Source organism: Staurois parvus, unplaced genomic scaffold, assembly GCF_062004578.1.
Source record: "Staurois parvus isolate SC_StPar_1 unplaced genomic scaffold, SC_StPar_1.0 ptg000394l, whole genome shotgun sequence".
Lineage (NCBI taxonomy): Eukaryota > Metazoa > Chordata > Amphibia > Anura > Ranidae > Staurois > Staurois parvus.
The window spans coordinates 1,926,497-1,939,693 of record NW_028318190.1 but is presented as its reverse complement, the minus strand read 5'-3'; the positions used below and the strand labels follow the sequence as shown (position 1 = coordinate 1,939,693).

Sequence of the window (13,197 nt, the reverse complement as noted above, 5' to 3'; positions counted from 1 at the left end):
ACAATGTGAACTGAAACAGATCTGCTGTCAGAAACACTCTGTGGCTGACCTGTAGAGCCAGCTAGGGCAAGAAATAGTAGGGAATGCTATACTTCAAGCAAACAATACACTAATTGTGCTTGGGTTAATTGCACTGTAAATATCTCTAACCCCTGGTTCACATATGTGCGGCCATGTGGCTCATGATTTGCATGGGAACGAGAGCCCATTCATTTGAATGATGGACTCATGCCCCGGGACACGCAGAGCAGAAGTCCCCGCACTACTTGGGAAATCGCAACCAAGGTTCCCAGTACTTATGTGATTTCCAGTGCGGGCAGCGTGCCATTAGAATAAAATGTCTTCTGCATTCCTCTGTGTGGGTGGAACCAAGCCTAATTCTTGATTGATCTTTTTTTTTTTTTTGTAGCTACCGATGCACTTTAACGCTAGTACCCACTAACTGACAATTTGAGTGTAGGAAAGCTAATTGCCAACTGAATGGACAGGAAATCAAAAAGAGGCTATAAAAGTTTCAATTTTGAGAGAGATGTTTTTATACAAACCTCCTTTGAAAGACGAGTAAAGAGGTCTCCACCACGCAAAAAGTCCAAGATCAAATAAAGTTTGCCCTCTGTCTGGAATGCTGTCAGGAGATATCAATTTCCGTTATCAGCCATGTTTTACATTAAACATGATTCACTGCTTTAAAATGTAAATTTTTTCATTTCATTAAAATCCTTCCTAGAAGCACTGGCCTAGGCTTACCATAATGAAGCCTCACTACAAATGGGTGGTGCACTTCAGCCAAAATATCACGTTCCATTTTGGTTCTTACACGGTCTCTTACTTGATATACATAGGAGAGAGAAAACAAAACACACTCTGCTGTGGTTAATATGTACTTCACACACTTTAAAATGTTGAGATTCAAGACATATAGTGTTAACAAAAATGATGTATACACATCATGGAAGCTGCTAATTAATTCTTGCAGAAAAAAAGGCATAATATTCTAGGCAACTGATACTATATGTGTGACTTCCTTATATATACATAAAATGAACAGCTCTTTTCTAGCCGATAACAATGAAATGTCATTTCCATTTAGATGAATAATGTCAGCAACATACAATTATTTTTTATTCTTTTTTTAAAACATGCATGTATACAAGTTCTAAGATGAAGAAGCAGGTTACAATGCATCAGCATATATTTGCAAATATGACTCTAGTCTTATAAATATAAAGTATCCCTCTAGAAAGTAGAGCAAGCTGTACAGTAGCAATACCACACAGTTTTTTCCTGCAGATTTACCACGAACTGCATACTGAACCGATCTACCTGAATACATACTGTATATAAGTAGGCTTTTATTGTAATAGGTAAACACAGATTGTATAAATCAATGTAAATTCATGGAGGTGTGTTTTAAACCAGAACTACCCTTTCATTTCATTCCAATATCTTGTCTTTAATAAGTGCTAAGGTTTATAAACTATGAAGTCACATGCACATTTTCATTACATGACACTGGAAATGTACCCTGGCGAAGTGTCAGGTTTTGATTATATTTTTATCTATAGCTTGTGTCAGATTTTAGACGCAATAATATTCCTATGCTGAAATGATCAGACCATATAATTACATATGCATATTTAACTGAATAAAGGCATACTTTGACGGGGCACCTGATGTAAAGGGGCACTCTGATGGGAGCACTTGACATAAAGGGGCACTCTGACAGCACAAACATTGGACCTTGGCTGGAAGAAGATTTTAGTGACTGGACCTCCTTGATTTTTAATGCAATACCCCTGCAATATAACTATATCAAACCATATTTTCTAAGGAAATAATAATAGTGTAAACTCAATACATGCAATCACCTAAAAAAATTGAAAACAAAATGTAAACACAAATAAAATTGTGCCATATACTTAAAAAGGATTCAAACATTAAAGCATGTGTGATATAACACCATACTCTACTTTCAAAGTAAACACAGAAGATTGTATATATACACAGATGGACAAATGTGTATATGGACAATGATAAGCTCAAAAGCACTGACACTTTAAAGTGTATATAATATAACCCAGTGCTCTACTCTAAAAATAGAAATAAACAAAAATGTATATACATGCAGACAGACAAATGTACATATGGACAATAATAAACAAGCATAAATAAAAATATGTTATTCAATATTTTAAAGATAATAAAGCAAACAAATATGCAAAATGCCCATATAGATAGATAAATATCCTGATGAACAGTCCAAAATCTAGAAAATCCCAAAGGAAAGGAAGACACTCTTCAAAGTGTGAGGCGGAGAACACTCAGTGCAGCAGGAATAGAGGGTGCCAGGAAATCACACCACCACATGAAAGGTAAACTTCTTACCAGAGACACTGATCCCACAGAGATCATAATGCGCTTTGCCGTCCCACAGCACAAAATATTCAAATATGCCACTCCATATAGGTATGAACCTGTGTAAGTGTGCTCAGCACAGAGGCGTTAAAATCAAGAAGTGACCACCATAGTGCAATGCTTCTATCCTCTGAAGATGCTGTTTAAAGTGAAATGTGCTAGAGTGGGGTTGAACACGTGGCGTTATCAAGCACGCTGGCGGAAATCTGGCAGTGCTCATCTCTTGTTATATGACTGTGATTGTCTTTATTGTAAGTACATTACCATATTAAAAGCCCTTGGTTTTAACATACTGCACTATGGTGGTCCCTTCTCGCTTTTAACTCCTCTGTGCTAAGCACACTTACACAGGATCCTACATAGATGGAATGGCGTGTCTGAATATTTTGTGCTGTGGGACGGCAAGGCGCTTTATGATCTCTATGTGGGGTCAGTGTCTCTAGTAAGAAGCTTACCTTTCATGTGGGTGGTGTACTTTCCTGGCACCTTCTATTCCTGCTGCACTGAATGCTCTCCATCTCACAATTTAAAGTGTGTCTTCCTTTCCTTTGGGATTTTCCATGTTGATTTTGGACTGTTCACCAGCATATTTATCCATCGGTAGGGACATTCTGCATATTTGTTAGCGTTATTCATCTTATCTTTGCAATATTGAACATTTTTATTTATGCTGATTTTATTACTGTTCATATGTTCATTTGTCCATCTGTACATATATAAGTTTGAGAGTGGAGTACTTAGTTATATTATACACACTTTAAAGTTTTAGCTTATCATTATCCATATACACATTTGTCCATATGTACGTATATACACAATCTTCAGTGTTTATCTTTTTTTTTTTTTTTTTTTTTTTTTGAGTATGGTGTTATATCACACATTCTTTAATGTTTGAATGCTTTTTATATGGCACAATGTGTATTTATAGTTTGTTTTCATTTTTTGTTTAGGTTATTGCATGTATTGACCTTACACTAATATTTCCTGATAAAATAATATGGTTTGATATAGTTATATTGTATGCACAATTGCACTTTGGAAAACCAGAAAAATTACCCAACCACAGTTCATCTTAATTCTCAAATTTAAAAGGCTAAATTCACCTTCCCAATAAAAAATTTCATGCATTCAATCGTCCCCAGCAGATTCAAATCACTGAGCAGCTTTATTTAATAAAAAAAAAAAAAAAAGTGCTGCAACTGAGAAAGAGAAAGTGCACTGCAAGCGGACAGGTTTTGAGCCAGTCAGAGTGCTCGTCCTTGCGATGCGTATGGCATGTCCTGGCATCTAGGCAGAATAAGACGGCTCACTCACAAGAGAAGATTTTTTTTTTGACAGACGTGGGAGAGGCCATGCACAGCCTACAGGTAAGATATTTAAAAGATGCACTTCTATATTTTACAAGCTGCACAGTTATTTTTAACCTACTAGGAATGCTTTAATTCATGGGAACACTTTTATTGGAAAGGTGAATTTAGCCTTTAAATCCCATAAAATCCTACTCAACCCCTAATACTAAGATTCTGAAGTTGTCATCACCAATAAGCCATCCTTTGCCATATGGATGACAAAATCATTCACTCCCATGCCAAACACAGTCAGTACTGGGATCTTTGCGATGAAACTGACTTGGGAGTACAATTCTTTTCTAATAGCTACAAGCAGTTTCAAGAACTTTGGTGCAAAGATCTCACCTGAACTCCTAAATGAAACAAAAAGATAGGTGGGAGATCCAATAAAAAATGATTGCACATTATAATGTGTGCAGAATAGCAGATTATACTGCATGCATTTATGCCTTTAGTGTCTAAATATGCTTGCTTTAAAAAAATATATACTGTATATATCAGTGCAGTCATTTTTTAGGATTAATGCTGCCTGCCATGGATAGTTATTTTGCCATAAAATATACAGCAACAGTGCTAAGATTGCCAGATATGTTAAATGACATATTTTGTATGCTGTCCTTGTGAGCACATACACAAGATTCCAAGAGATCAACAGGCTAGATCAGTAACATCTACAATTTCTGCATGGCTATGACCTAGTGCGGGGTTTCAGCAATTGGCGAGATGTGGCCATGCTGTCAGCTTCTATCACCAGATCAGAGCAGCAAAGGGCACTGCAGAACCGAGGGAAAAAAAAATCATCACATAAGGAATTTTTAACCCCTATGTGAAGGAGTGTAGTTAAAAAATAGACAGTGGAAAAAAAAAAAAAAAAAAGATTTTTGTTACTCACTATAAAACCCCTATGAGTTCATTAATGATTGATGGACACAGCGCTTTCTCAGTCTTGAACATAGGGTTATATCGCCACCTACAGAAGTAGGACTCTAGGCAGAAAAAAAAAAGACCACAGCACCGCCTATGGGCAGTCCTAGCTGGTAGTTATCCCCCTCTCTGCTATAGGTAGCTCAGTTTTGTTACAAAGCAGTATAAGTAGAAAAGAACTAGAGGGGGGTGGCTGCTGTGTCCATCAATAAATTCACAGAACCGGATTTTACAGTGAGTAACAAAAAAGCCGTTTTCTCTTATGTTTATTACCGGACAGGGCTGTTTCTCATTCTTGACCGTAGGAACGTCCCAAAGCAGTGCCATATTGAGGGGTGGGCAACCAGAGAAGGAAAACACAACAATACAAGAGAACCCCCCCAAAGAAGGAGGGACATTTGACTTCCTCAGTTACAGTGAACCTTAATTGTGAGCTGTTGTGATTTGCATTTCACTGTGGTCAAGGAAGTCAAATGTCCACCAAGAAGGGGAGACTTGGCTAGGCTGATATTCCAGAGGGAATTATCTTGGACTTAAAAAACTGGACACGCTATACCCTAAATGTAAGAATGGAGAAAGTGAACTTACAGTATTTCTTTGATCTGGTTCCATTTTGTTGGCAATACACTGTACAATCAGATTGGATGGTCTCATTAAGATCCAATGGTTACCAATTGGTGCTCCTACTTTTCTTATTAGTTGGTAATTGTTAGTATTGCACAGTTCTCTTTCTATCTTATGCTACATTAACCTGTTGCATTGTGCAGAGATTGGACAATCGGATTATTTGGTGTATGGCCAGCTATAGAGAGGGGTTTTCTCTCTGCTGTATATGTATTTACATTTTTTTCTCTCTATATATTTTGGATTAAATATGTGTAGAGGGTTTTAAAGTGGGTAAACATTGTGTTATTTCATGAACATTTTTACCTGTACACATGTTCCTTTCTTAATCATTGGTTATTCGGTTTATATTTTAGATTGTGAATCTTCAACAAGCCATCTTTTGGAAGCTGCTCCCTGAAATTTCCCCATCAGAGTTTTTGCTAAGCATTATATGTACCGCATTACATGCATCTTTGTTTGTTTATTTCTGTTGTGCTTAGACAAACTAGGTGTCACCCTGCCCCCGTGCAGTCTAGCTCTATCAGAAGCTGGTTAGCACATGGTCCAGCCATGTTATGGTTAGCAAGTCTTGGGAGCAGGAAGGAACCAGAAGTGATGTCACTCCCGGAAACAGGATCCGGAAATGATATCACATACAGCCAGCTGGGGGAAGAAGCTGACCATTGGCTACCAATGTATATATAAGACATCCAGTGCTCCAGTGGGAAAGAAGGTAGAAGGTTATTGAGAAAGGAGGTTTTTGGATCCCCAAAACATTTTTTTTTCCTCCTCTCTCTTTTCACCAGGGTCTGGCTCAAGTTTCCTTTTTTACTCTATTCTGGGTATTGCATTCCTGTATGTATTTCTGAACATCAGCACTTATACATTTAAGTGTAGCTCATTGCACCTAAATGCATGCATATTCTTTGCTGTAATTCAATAATGACATGTACATCTTTTCTGTACCTGCTAGGTGATTACATGTATTGCATATGCCTAATACAAACTTATTGCTAAAGCAGTTTGGCTATGTGGTGTGCTTACTCTATACATTAAAAATGATTGTACTAACAGATTGATACACTGTTGGGAGGCTTGAGCACTCTATATATGATTGGTTGTTATGTAGTTAATAATGGTGTGCAGACCTTTATTGCTAAATCAATAGGGGAAACCCAGGGCAAGGCCGCTAACTGCCACCTGTCGCATGCAGGAGTGATAGCAATGAAAAGACAAACTTCTGAAAAAGAGGTATTAAAAGGAAGATCCCCAAAAGCGGGCATCTTAAGCATAAACAAAAAGATGTTCAAGTTCCAATGGAAGCAATGGTAGCAATGGAGAGCACACTGAAAGGGCCACTTGGAGGAGAAAAAACAAAACTGATCTACCTATGGCAGAGGTGGGGTTGACTAAAAGCTAGGAGTGAAGATAGGCAGTGCTGTGTTTTTTTTTTTTTCTGCCTAGAATCCTTGTTTCTCATGATGATCTCAACATCACTTCTGTCTCCTGCAGTAATGTGGAAGTCAGCAGTAAGAACCTGTAAAAGCTAAGGGGGACCAAGGAGATCTACACTCCTTGAAGTATTGGTTTCCCAGCAGACTTTGAGGACCCTTCTTTAATAACAACAAACTTTGCTGGGAAAGAATGAGATTTGCATAATATTTTTTAGATAGGCAATCACAATGGGTAGAAGCTGTGCTATAATTTCTCATTATACTCACAATATTGTACATGGTCAATAAGAAAACGCAAGTAGCTGTGAAGATATGCAAATAGCAGTAAACTTTTGCTGCAAATCATATTTTATATTACTGAAAGTCAGATAGTTTACAGCCTTTTTCACATCAGCACAGTTTGTGTGCAGTTGTGTTGATGGACATTTGTTTGCTTCAAGCGGGTTTTGCATGCTTGAAGCAGGTTTTGCATTCCCATACATGTCTAAGGGAACGCAACAGTTCCTTGAAGTAAGTCAAATGCAGTTCAGAAGGAAGTCAATTGTACCAGTCAGTGTTTTCTGAATGATCTCAGAAGCAACTCAAGCTGCGGTCAAACCAATGCCATTAACACAGGCTCAAAAGCCCATCGACAATGATATTTGAGCCAGTAGGAATTACAATTACGATTGCAAGTGATTACCAGAAACTAAGCAATCTACCACCCACAAATTCCACCGACCATCAAAATTTGGTTGAGTATGAAGTTGAATATGGGCAATACATTGACAGCTTCAATACAGTTTATTGAAAGATGGAACTGAAATGGAATCCAAATTAGGAAATCTAAGGCAAGTTAATCAAAAGTGATCTGCAAGCAGATAGCAATTTTGATCCCATCTACTTAAACTCAATCAAAATTACCATTTTATGCATCAATTGCTTTGTGATTTAGAAAAAAAAATTTGGACTGTTCACTCAAATTGCAATGTGTATTGTCAGCTTTACTGAATAGACTGGTTTGTCTACAGGTGTTGAGGAAACCATTTGTGTCATCTTTGCTTTGTTCTGTGCACAAAGATTAAACAGAGGTTCTCATGTTTACCTACTGATTGCTATTTTCAGATTTACTTGAACCTAAAATTAAATTCTATTGTAATCTAAAATCAAAAAGTAATATATTGCAACTTACCAGCCCTGAGATGTGGTGTCTGCATTACTTTTCTTTTTTCACCTGATCACAACATTCTGTGTTCCTTCAAGTCTACACTTATCTCCACTGTATCTATGGGGGCAGTCATGGTTGTTACAAAGGCTGGATTTTAAAGATGCCTGCCTTTGTTCATCTGTATTACATGGTGGATTGATGGGACTAGTAGTTTACACAAGAAAGATAAAGTTCCTTGTGCTTTCTTTTGAGTTCCCAGGAAGGGACATTATATATCTAGCAAGAACAGCAGATATTTTTTAATTTTGCTTAAAATGTTCTTAGCCTGAAAAAATATAACTGATGCAGCCACCATACTCAAAGAATGGTAGGCTGCAATATAATAAATTCGGGTTGATGGTTTAGATAACAAAAAAATTAGAATGCACCATCTAAAGGCAGTGCAAATTCCTAACCTTACCTCTACAACAGCATCCCCCCAGAATACATAATCCCACCTAAATATAGATTACAGATGCGTTTATAGGAAGAGTGAATCATGAGGCCTGGACAAAACCAATGGCTCAGCATAATTTATATGATCTTGGAACATTACTCTACAGGAAAAGCGGTAACTACAGAAGAGAAAAGAGTTTTATGCCAACTGCTCACCTTTCAGTGTAGCCTTTTTAAGGACTTTCATTGCATACAACTGATTATTGTCAGGTGGAGTCAATTTTCGAACCAGAAACACCTGTAGATAAAAAAAAAACAAATTAAAGGAGAAGATTAGAGGTGAGAAATAAGGAAATTGAAAACAGGTGAAATGTAACTTTGTAAAAAAAAAATAAAATAAATAAAATCACAAAATTGTTAAAGGAGAAGTTCACTTTTCTTAACATGTTAGATCCATATTTAGGGTGTAAAGTTATGATCGGAGCAGCCCCCGCACCCCCTGATCTCTGTTGTGACAGCTAGCGGGGGATCTTCTCCTCCCTGCTAGCTGTCACAATTTAAAAAAAACGTTGCCAAGCGGGGCTCCGCCTGCCCAGCCGTGTCACTCATTTAACCACTTGACTACCGGGCACTTATACCCCCTTCTTTACCAGGCCAATTTGCAGCTTTCAGCGATGTCGCACTTTGATTGACAATTGCGCAGTCATGCAAGATTGTACCCATATGAAATTTTTATCATTTTTTCTCACAAATAGAGCTTTCTTTTGGTGGTGTTTAATCGCTGCTGGGAGCTTTACTTTTTGCGCTATAAACAAAAAAAGGGAAAAAAATGTGAAAAAAAAAATTCTTTGTTTCTATTATAACATTTTTCAAACAGGTAATTTTTCTCCTTCACTGATGTGCATTGATGAGGCAGCACTAATGGGCACTGATAGGCAGCACTGATGGGCACTGATAGGCGGCACTGAAGGGCACTGATAGGCGGCACTAATGAGGTGTCACGGATAGGTGGCACTGATAGGTGGCACTGATGATGGGTACTGATAGACAGCACTGATAGGTGTCACTGACTGGCATCACTGCTGGGCACTGACTGGCGGCACTGCTAGGCATTGACTGGCACAACTGCTGGGCACTGGCTGGCAGCACTGCATTGATGGGCACAGGTGGGTGGCACTGCTGGGGACAGGTAGGTGGCACTGCTGGGCACAAGTAAGCAGAACTGGTGGGTGGCACTGCTGGGCACTGATCATCAGTGCCCTGATGATCGGTGCCGATCCCTGCTCTGACAACTGCCGCGCTCTGACAGCGTGAGGAAAGTGCAGCCGAGAACCGGAAATTGCATTTCCCAGTGATCAGCGTGTCACTGGACACGGCTGATCACGTGGTAAAAGGCCGCTGTGATTGGCCTTTTACCACATAACGTGATCAGCTGTGTCCGTAGGACACAGCAATCATGGAGATCGCCAGGTGCGCGCAGGAGAGCGCATTCTGGGAGGACATCATATGACGCCCTCCCAGAACTGGCCAGCCGCAGTGTAGCCGTCATTCGGCTATCTGCGGTTGGCAAGTAGTTAAAGTATTCTGTGAATGGGAAAACTACACGTTCCGACAGCACTTGTGGCTGTTGGCTTATAGTTTTAAATTAACTAGTTCATTGAGCCTTCCCATTATTACGTATCTACTTGCCCGTACAGGATGTATGAGCAAGCAGATATACTGACAGGTCAGGGGGAGATCTGCATGGAACCCGTAATCTGCTGATTGCTGGTGCAATGCTGTAATGCAAGGGTCTCCAAACTTTTCAAACAGAGGGCCAGTTTTCTGTCCTTCAGACTTTAGGAGGGCAGCGTTGTGGCCAGTTGGGATAAAAATGTCCTGGGCCAGCATCAGTGAAAATAAATATGGCCTCAGGGTTGGTGGTCAGTAAGATGAAGAGTAGTACCCCATCGTTGGTATCAGTGGGAGAAATAGTGCCCCATCGTTGGTGTCAGTGGGAGGAATCGTGCCCCCCCCCCCTCCTCGGGCCGTATAAAAGCTAGCAAAGGGAAGCTTCCAGTCTTTGCGCCACAGTTTGGAGACCCCTGCTTTAGAGGCTCCAGAAACCAAAAATAATAAATGCATGTTTTTTTTTACCTGCAAAAAAAAATACACATTTATTATTTCTTGTTAAAAGGTGAACTTATCCTTTAAAATCACGTACGATAATGGCTTAATCTATATACAAATACATTATATTGCTACCTACAACTGAGGAGATACTTTGAAACAATGGGGGACAGTTATAATCCAAATCCTCCTATGGCTGCTCTAAAATCTCATGGTGAAGAATGAAAGCAGTTCTAAGGCTGGCCATACATTATACAATTTCCCTTTAGATTTACCAAAACCATATTATATGAGATCAAACCTAAACACTTTCAATTTGTATGCAGTCAGGCAGGCCCTTGCACTAAATAGCTGAAGATAAATCTAAAGGAAACTGAACAAGAAAATTGTACAATGTATGGACAGCTTAAAGACAGAAGGTTTTGTGTGCAGCTCCCCCTTATATTTACCGGAGCTGAATCTCTATCCAGCGATGTGCATGAGAGCTGCATCGCTGCTCTCTCTCTGGGGAGGAGGGTGTGGGGCCGTGCAGTACTGTGTGTGTCAATGGACACACAGAACACAGCTTGGGAGCGAGCCCGCATGAGTGCCCTCATAAAAAATGATTTATACTGAACAGATTTATCCATCTGTTCAGAGTGGAAATCCATCTCATATTTAGTAATAAAGCGGTCTCAGAACACAGTTGCAAAGGAATACAGATGGACAAGTCTGTAAACTCAGACCTTGCTAAAGGTTATTCAACCTGATTTGTGACTAATTGTGTCACTAATTTGCTTGATAAATGTCCCTCAATGTATTTCTGGTAGTCATTTGTAAACTGTTGAAACCTCAGTTGAGGAAAGATGATGGCTGCAGTGAAACAGTTTGCTGCAATGAGTCTGCTGGTCTTTTACAGGAATACATCACCAAGCACAGAGACACTCATGTATTATCAGAGTTATACAAGGATACCCAAATCCAATTGTTTTCTGTTTTCATAAACTGCTAAAAATGCCAGCATTAAAAACCTCATTCAAAGATAGTGTCATACCGCCATTTTCCAGACATGAGTGCCGACATCACAGCTCTCTTTACAGAAGTATTCTAGTTGTAACAAGACTGTCTTTGAAGTTGATCTGTCAGTGATTTTTACAAGTTTGGATTAACACATTAGTCACAATTTATACCAACAAAAAGAAGTATTTTAGCTTTAGGCAAATGACTCTGCCTAGACGGACAACTGCACTCTAGAAAAATACAGATATTATGTTTGCTACAAGGCTTCTGCACAGATGTTAGAGTAGTATTCAACACAAAACCAAAAAAGGTAAAATATTGCAGCTTATCAATCAATCATTAGATGTGGTAACTACATCAGTTTTATTTTCACCTGGTGATCTGGCAACTAACAAACCTCCTGTATTACAGTTACCTTACTCTGGATGAAGGAGCACATGGGCACATCTGAACAGCAGCATTATCAGTCTGGGGGAGGGGAGTGTTAGATGGACTAGAAACACTAACTAAACTAAAGCCAAACTTCAGCGAATACTTTATAAGCAGTTACAGAAAACAGTTTTTTTCCCTTTGGGATAAAGTTTTTACATACATAAATAAAAACTAATGATTGTAACCACCACTGCTTGTGTTAAATGGTTTGTCTCATCTATAACAAATGTATTCTGAAGAGCGTGTTCCTTTTAAAAAACAAAAACAGACTTTCAGGCTGGATCGCCAGATGAAATTATAAGGGGAAAAAAAGCCTAAAAAAAAAGTAAATGAATACAGCCATCACATCTAAGAATTAAGCTCCAATAAAATAAATGTTTGCTTTTGGGTTTAATACTGCTTAAATTGGCTCATTCTGAAACCTGTAGAATTATTTTGCCTATCTTCGTTATCCCTGTGATCTCTTGACGATGTATTGTCACACACTTAAGTATTCAAAATGGAAAAATGTGATTTGTGTTACTCACAGGATTGGCAGGTTCTGTCCGTTAAGAAACTCAGAGAAAAGGATTTTCAGTCTTTACCACTGGGACATCCCAAAGCAGTGATTCAACGAGTGATGGGAAGGAAACAAAAAGAAAACAGGTAAACCACCTAAAAACACCCCCAAAGGAACTTCAAACAGCAGCCTGCGCCCGATTGCAGAACTCCCATAAGGCACTAAGTGCCCAGGCAGAGTGTGCCACAATGTGGAAGGGAGGAACCCGACTCCTGATGTCATAAGTCTGAACAATCATAAGCCTCATCCAGTGAGAAACCGGCAGCAGAGGAAGCCACCAGGCTTTTTATTTTTTTCTTTTATGGTCTATCCGCAAAAACACACAGAACGTCCATCCTCCAGAAGGAAACCATAGCAGACAGGTACATACAAACTGGCCAAACCACACCCAAGGAGTGTAGCACAACCTCCAAAGGGTGTGATGTACAAGGACACAAGAAAGGAAGAAAGAACAAAGTTCTTGTACAGGTGAAAATCAGATATTATCTTTTACAGGAAGGAGGGGCACCAAAAGAGAACCGTCATACCCCTGGGCAGAATCAGGGAGGGGAACCTACAGGAGAAGGTAGCTAGCTCCGACACTTGGACACCAAGGATATAACAACCAAGAAGGCAACCTTCCAGAAGAGTATGGACAAAAGGAGTATCACTAATATTCTCAAACTGAAACTTCTGAAGGACTGGAAGAGCCAAGCTCAGGTCCCAAAGTGTCCTTGGATAAGGGTATGAATCTAGGAGTGAGAAGGCAAAAAATCATGTGGCAGAAAT

The 13,197-nt window shown here is 39.2% G+C and overlaps 1 protein-coding gene across 1 annotated transcript in view; it reads right to left on the bottom strand.

Moving 5' to 3' along the window:
- The window catches only part of RPS6KA1 (ribosomal protein S6 kinase A1), a 225,784-nt gene that overhangs the window by 46,298 nt on the left and 166,289 nt on the right, over positions 1–13,197 (bottom strand). Inside the window, exons 4-6 of the mRNA XM_089686229.1 lie at positions 8,547–8,628; positions 748–828; positions 546–625 (exon numbers count right to left, since the gene is read on the bottom strand). Coding sequence (XP_089542355.1) covers positions 546–625; positions 748–828; positions 8,547–8,628 — 243 coding nt within the window. The remainder of the gene's footprint in view (positions 1–545; positions 626–747; positions 829–8,546; positions 8,629–13,197) is intronic.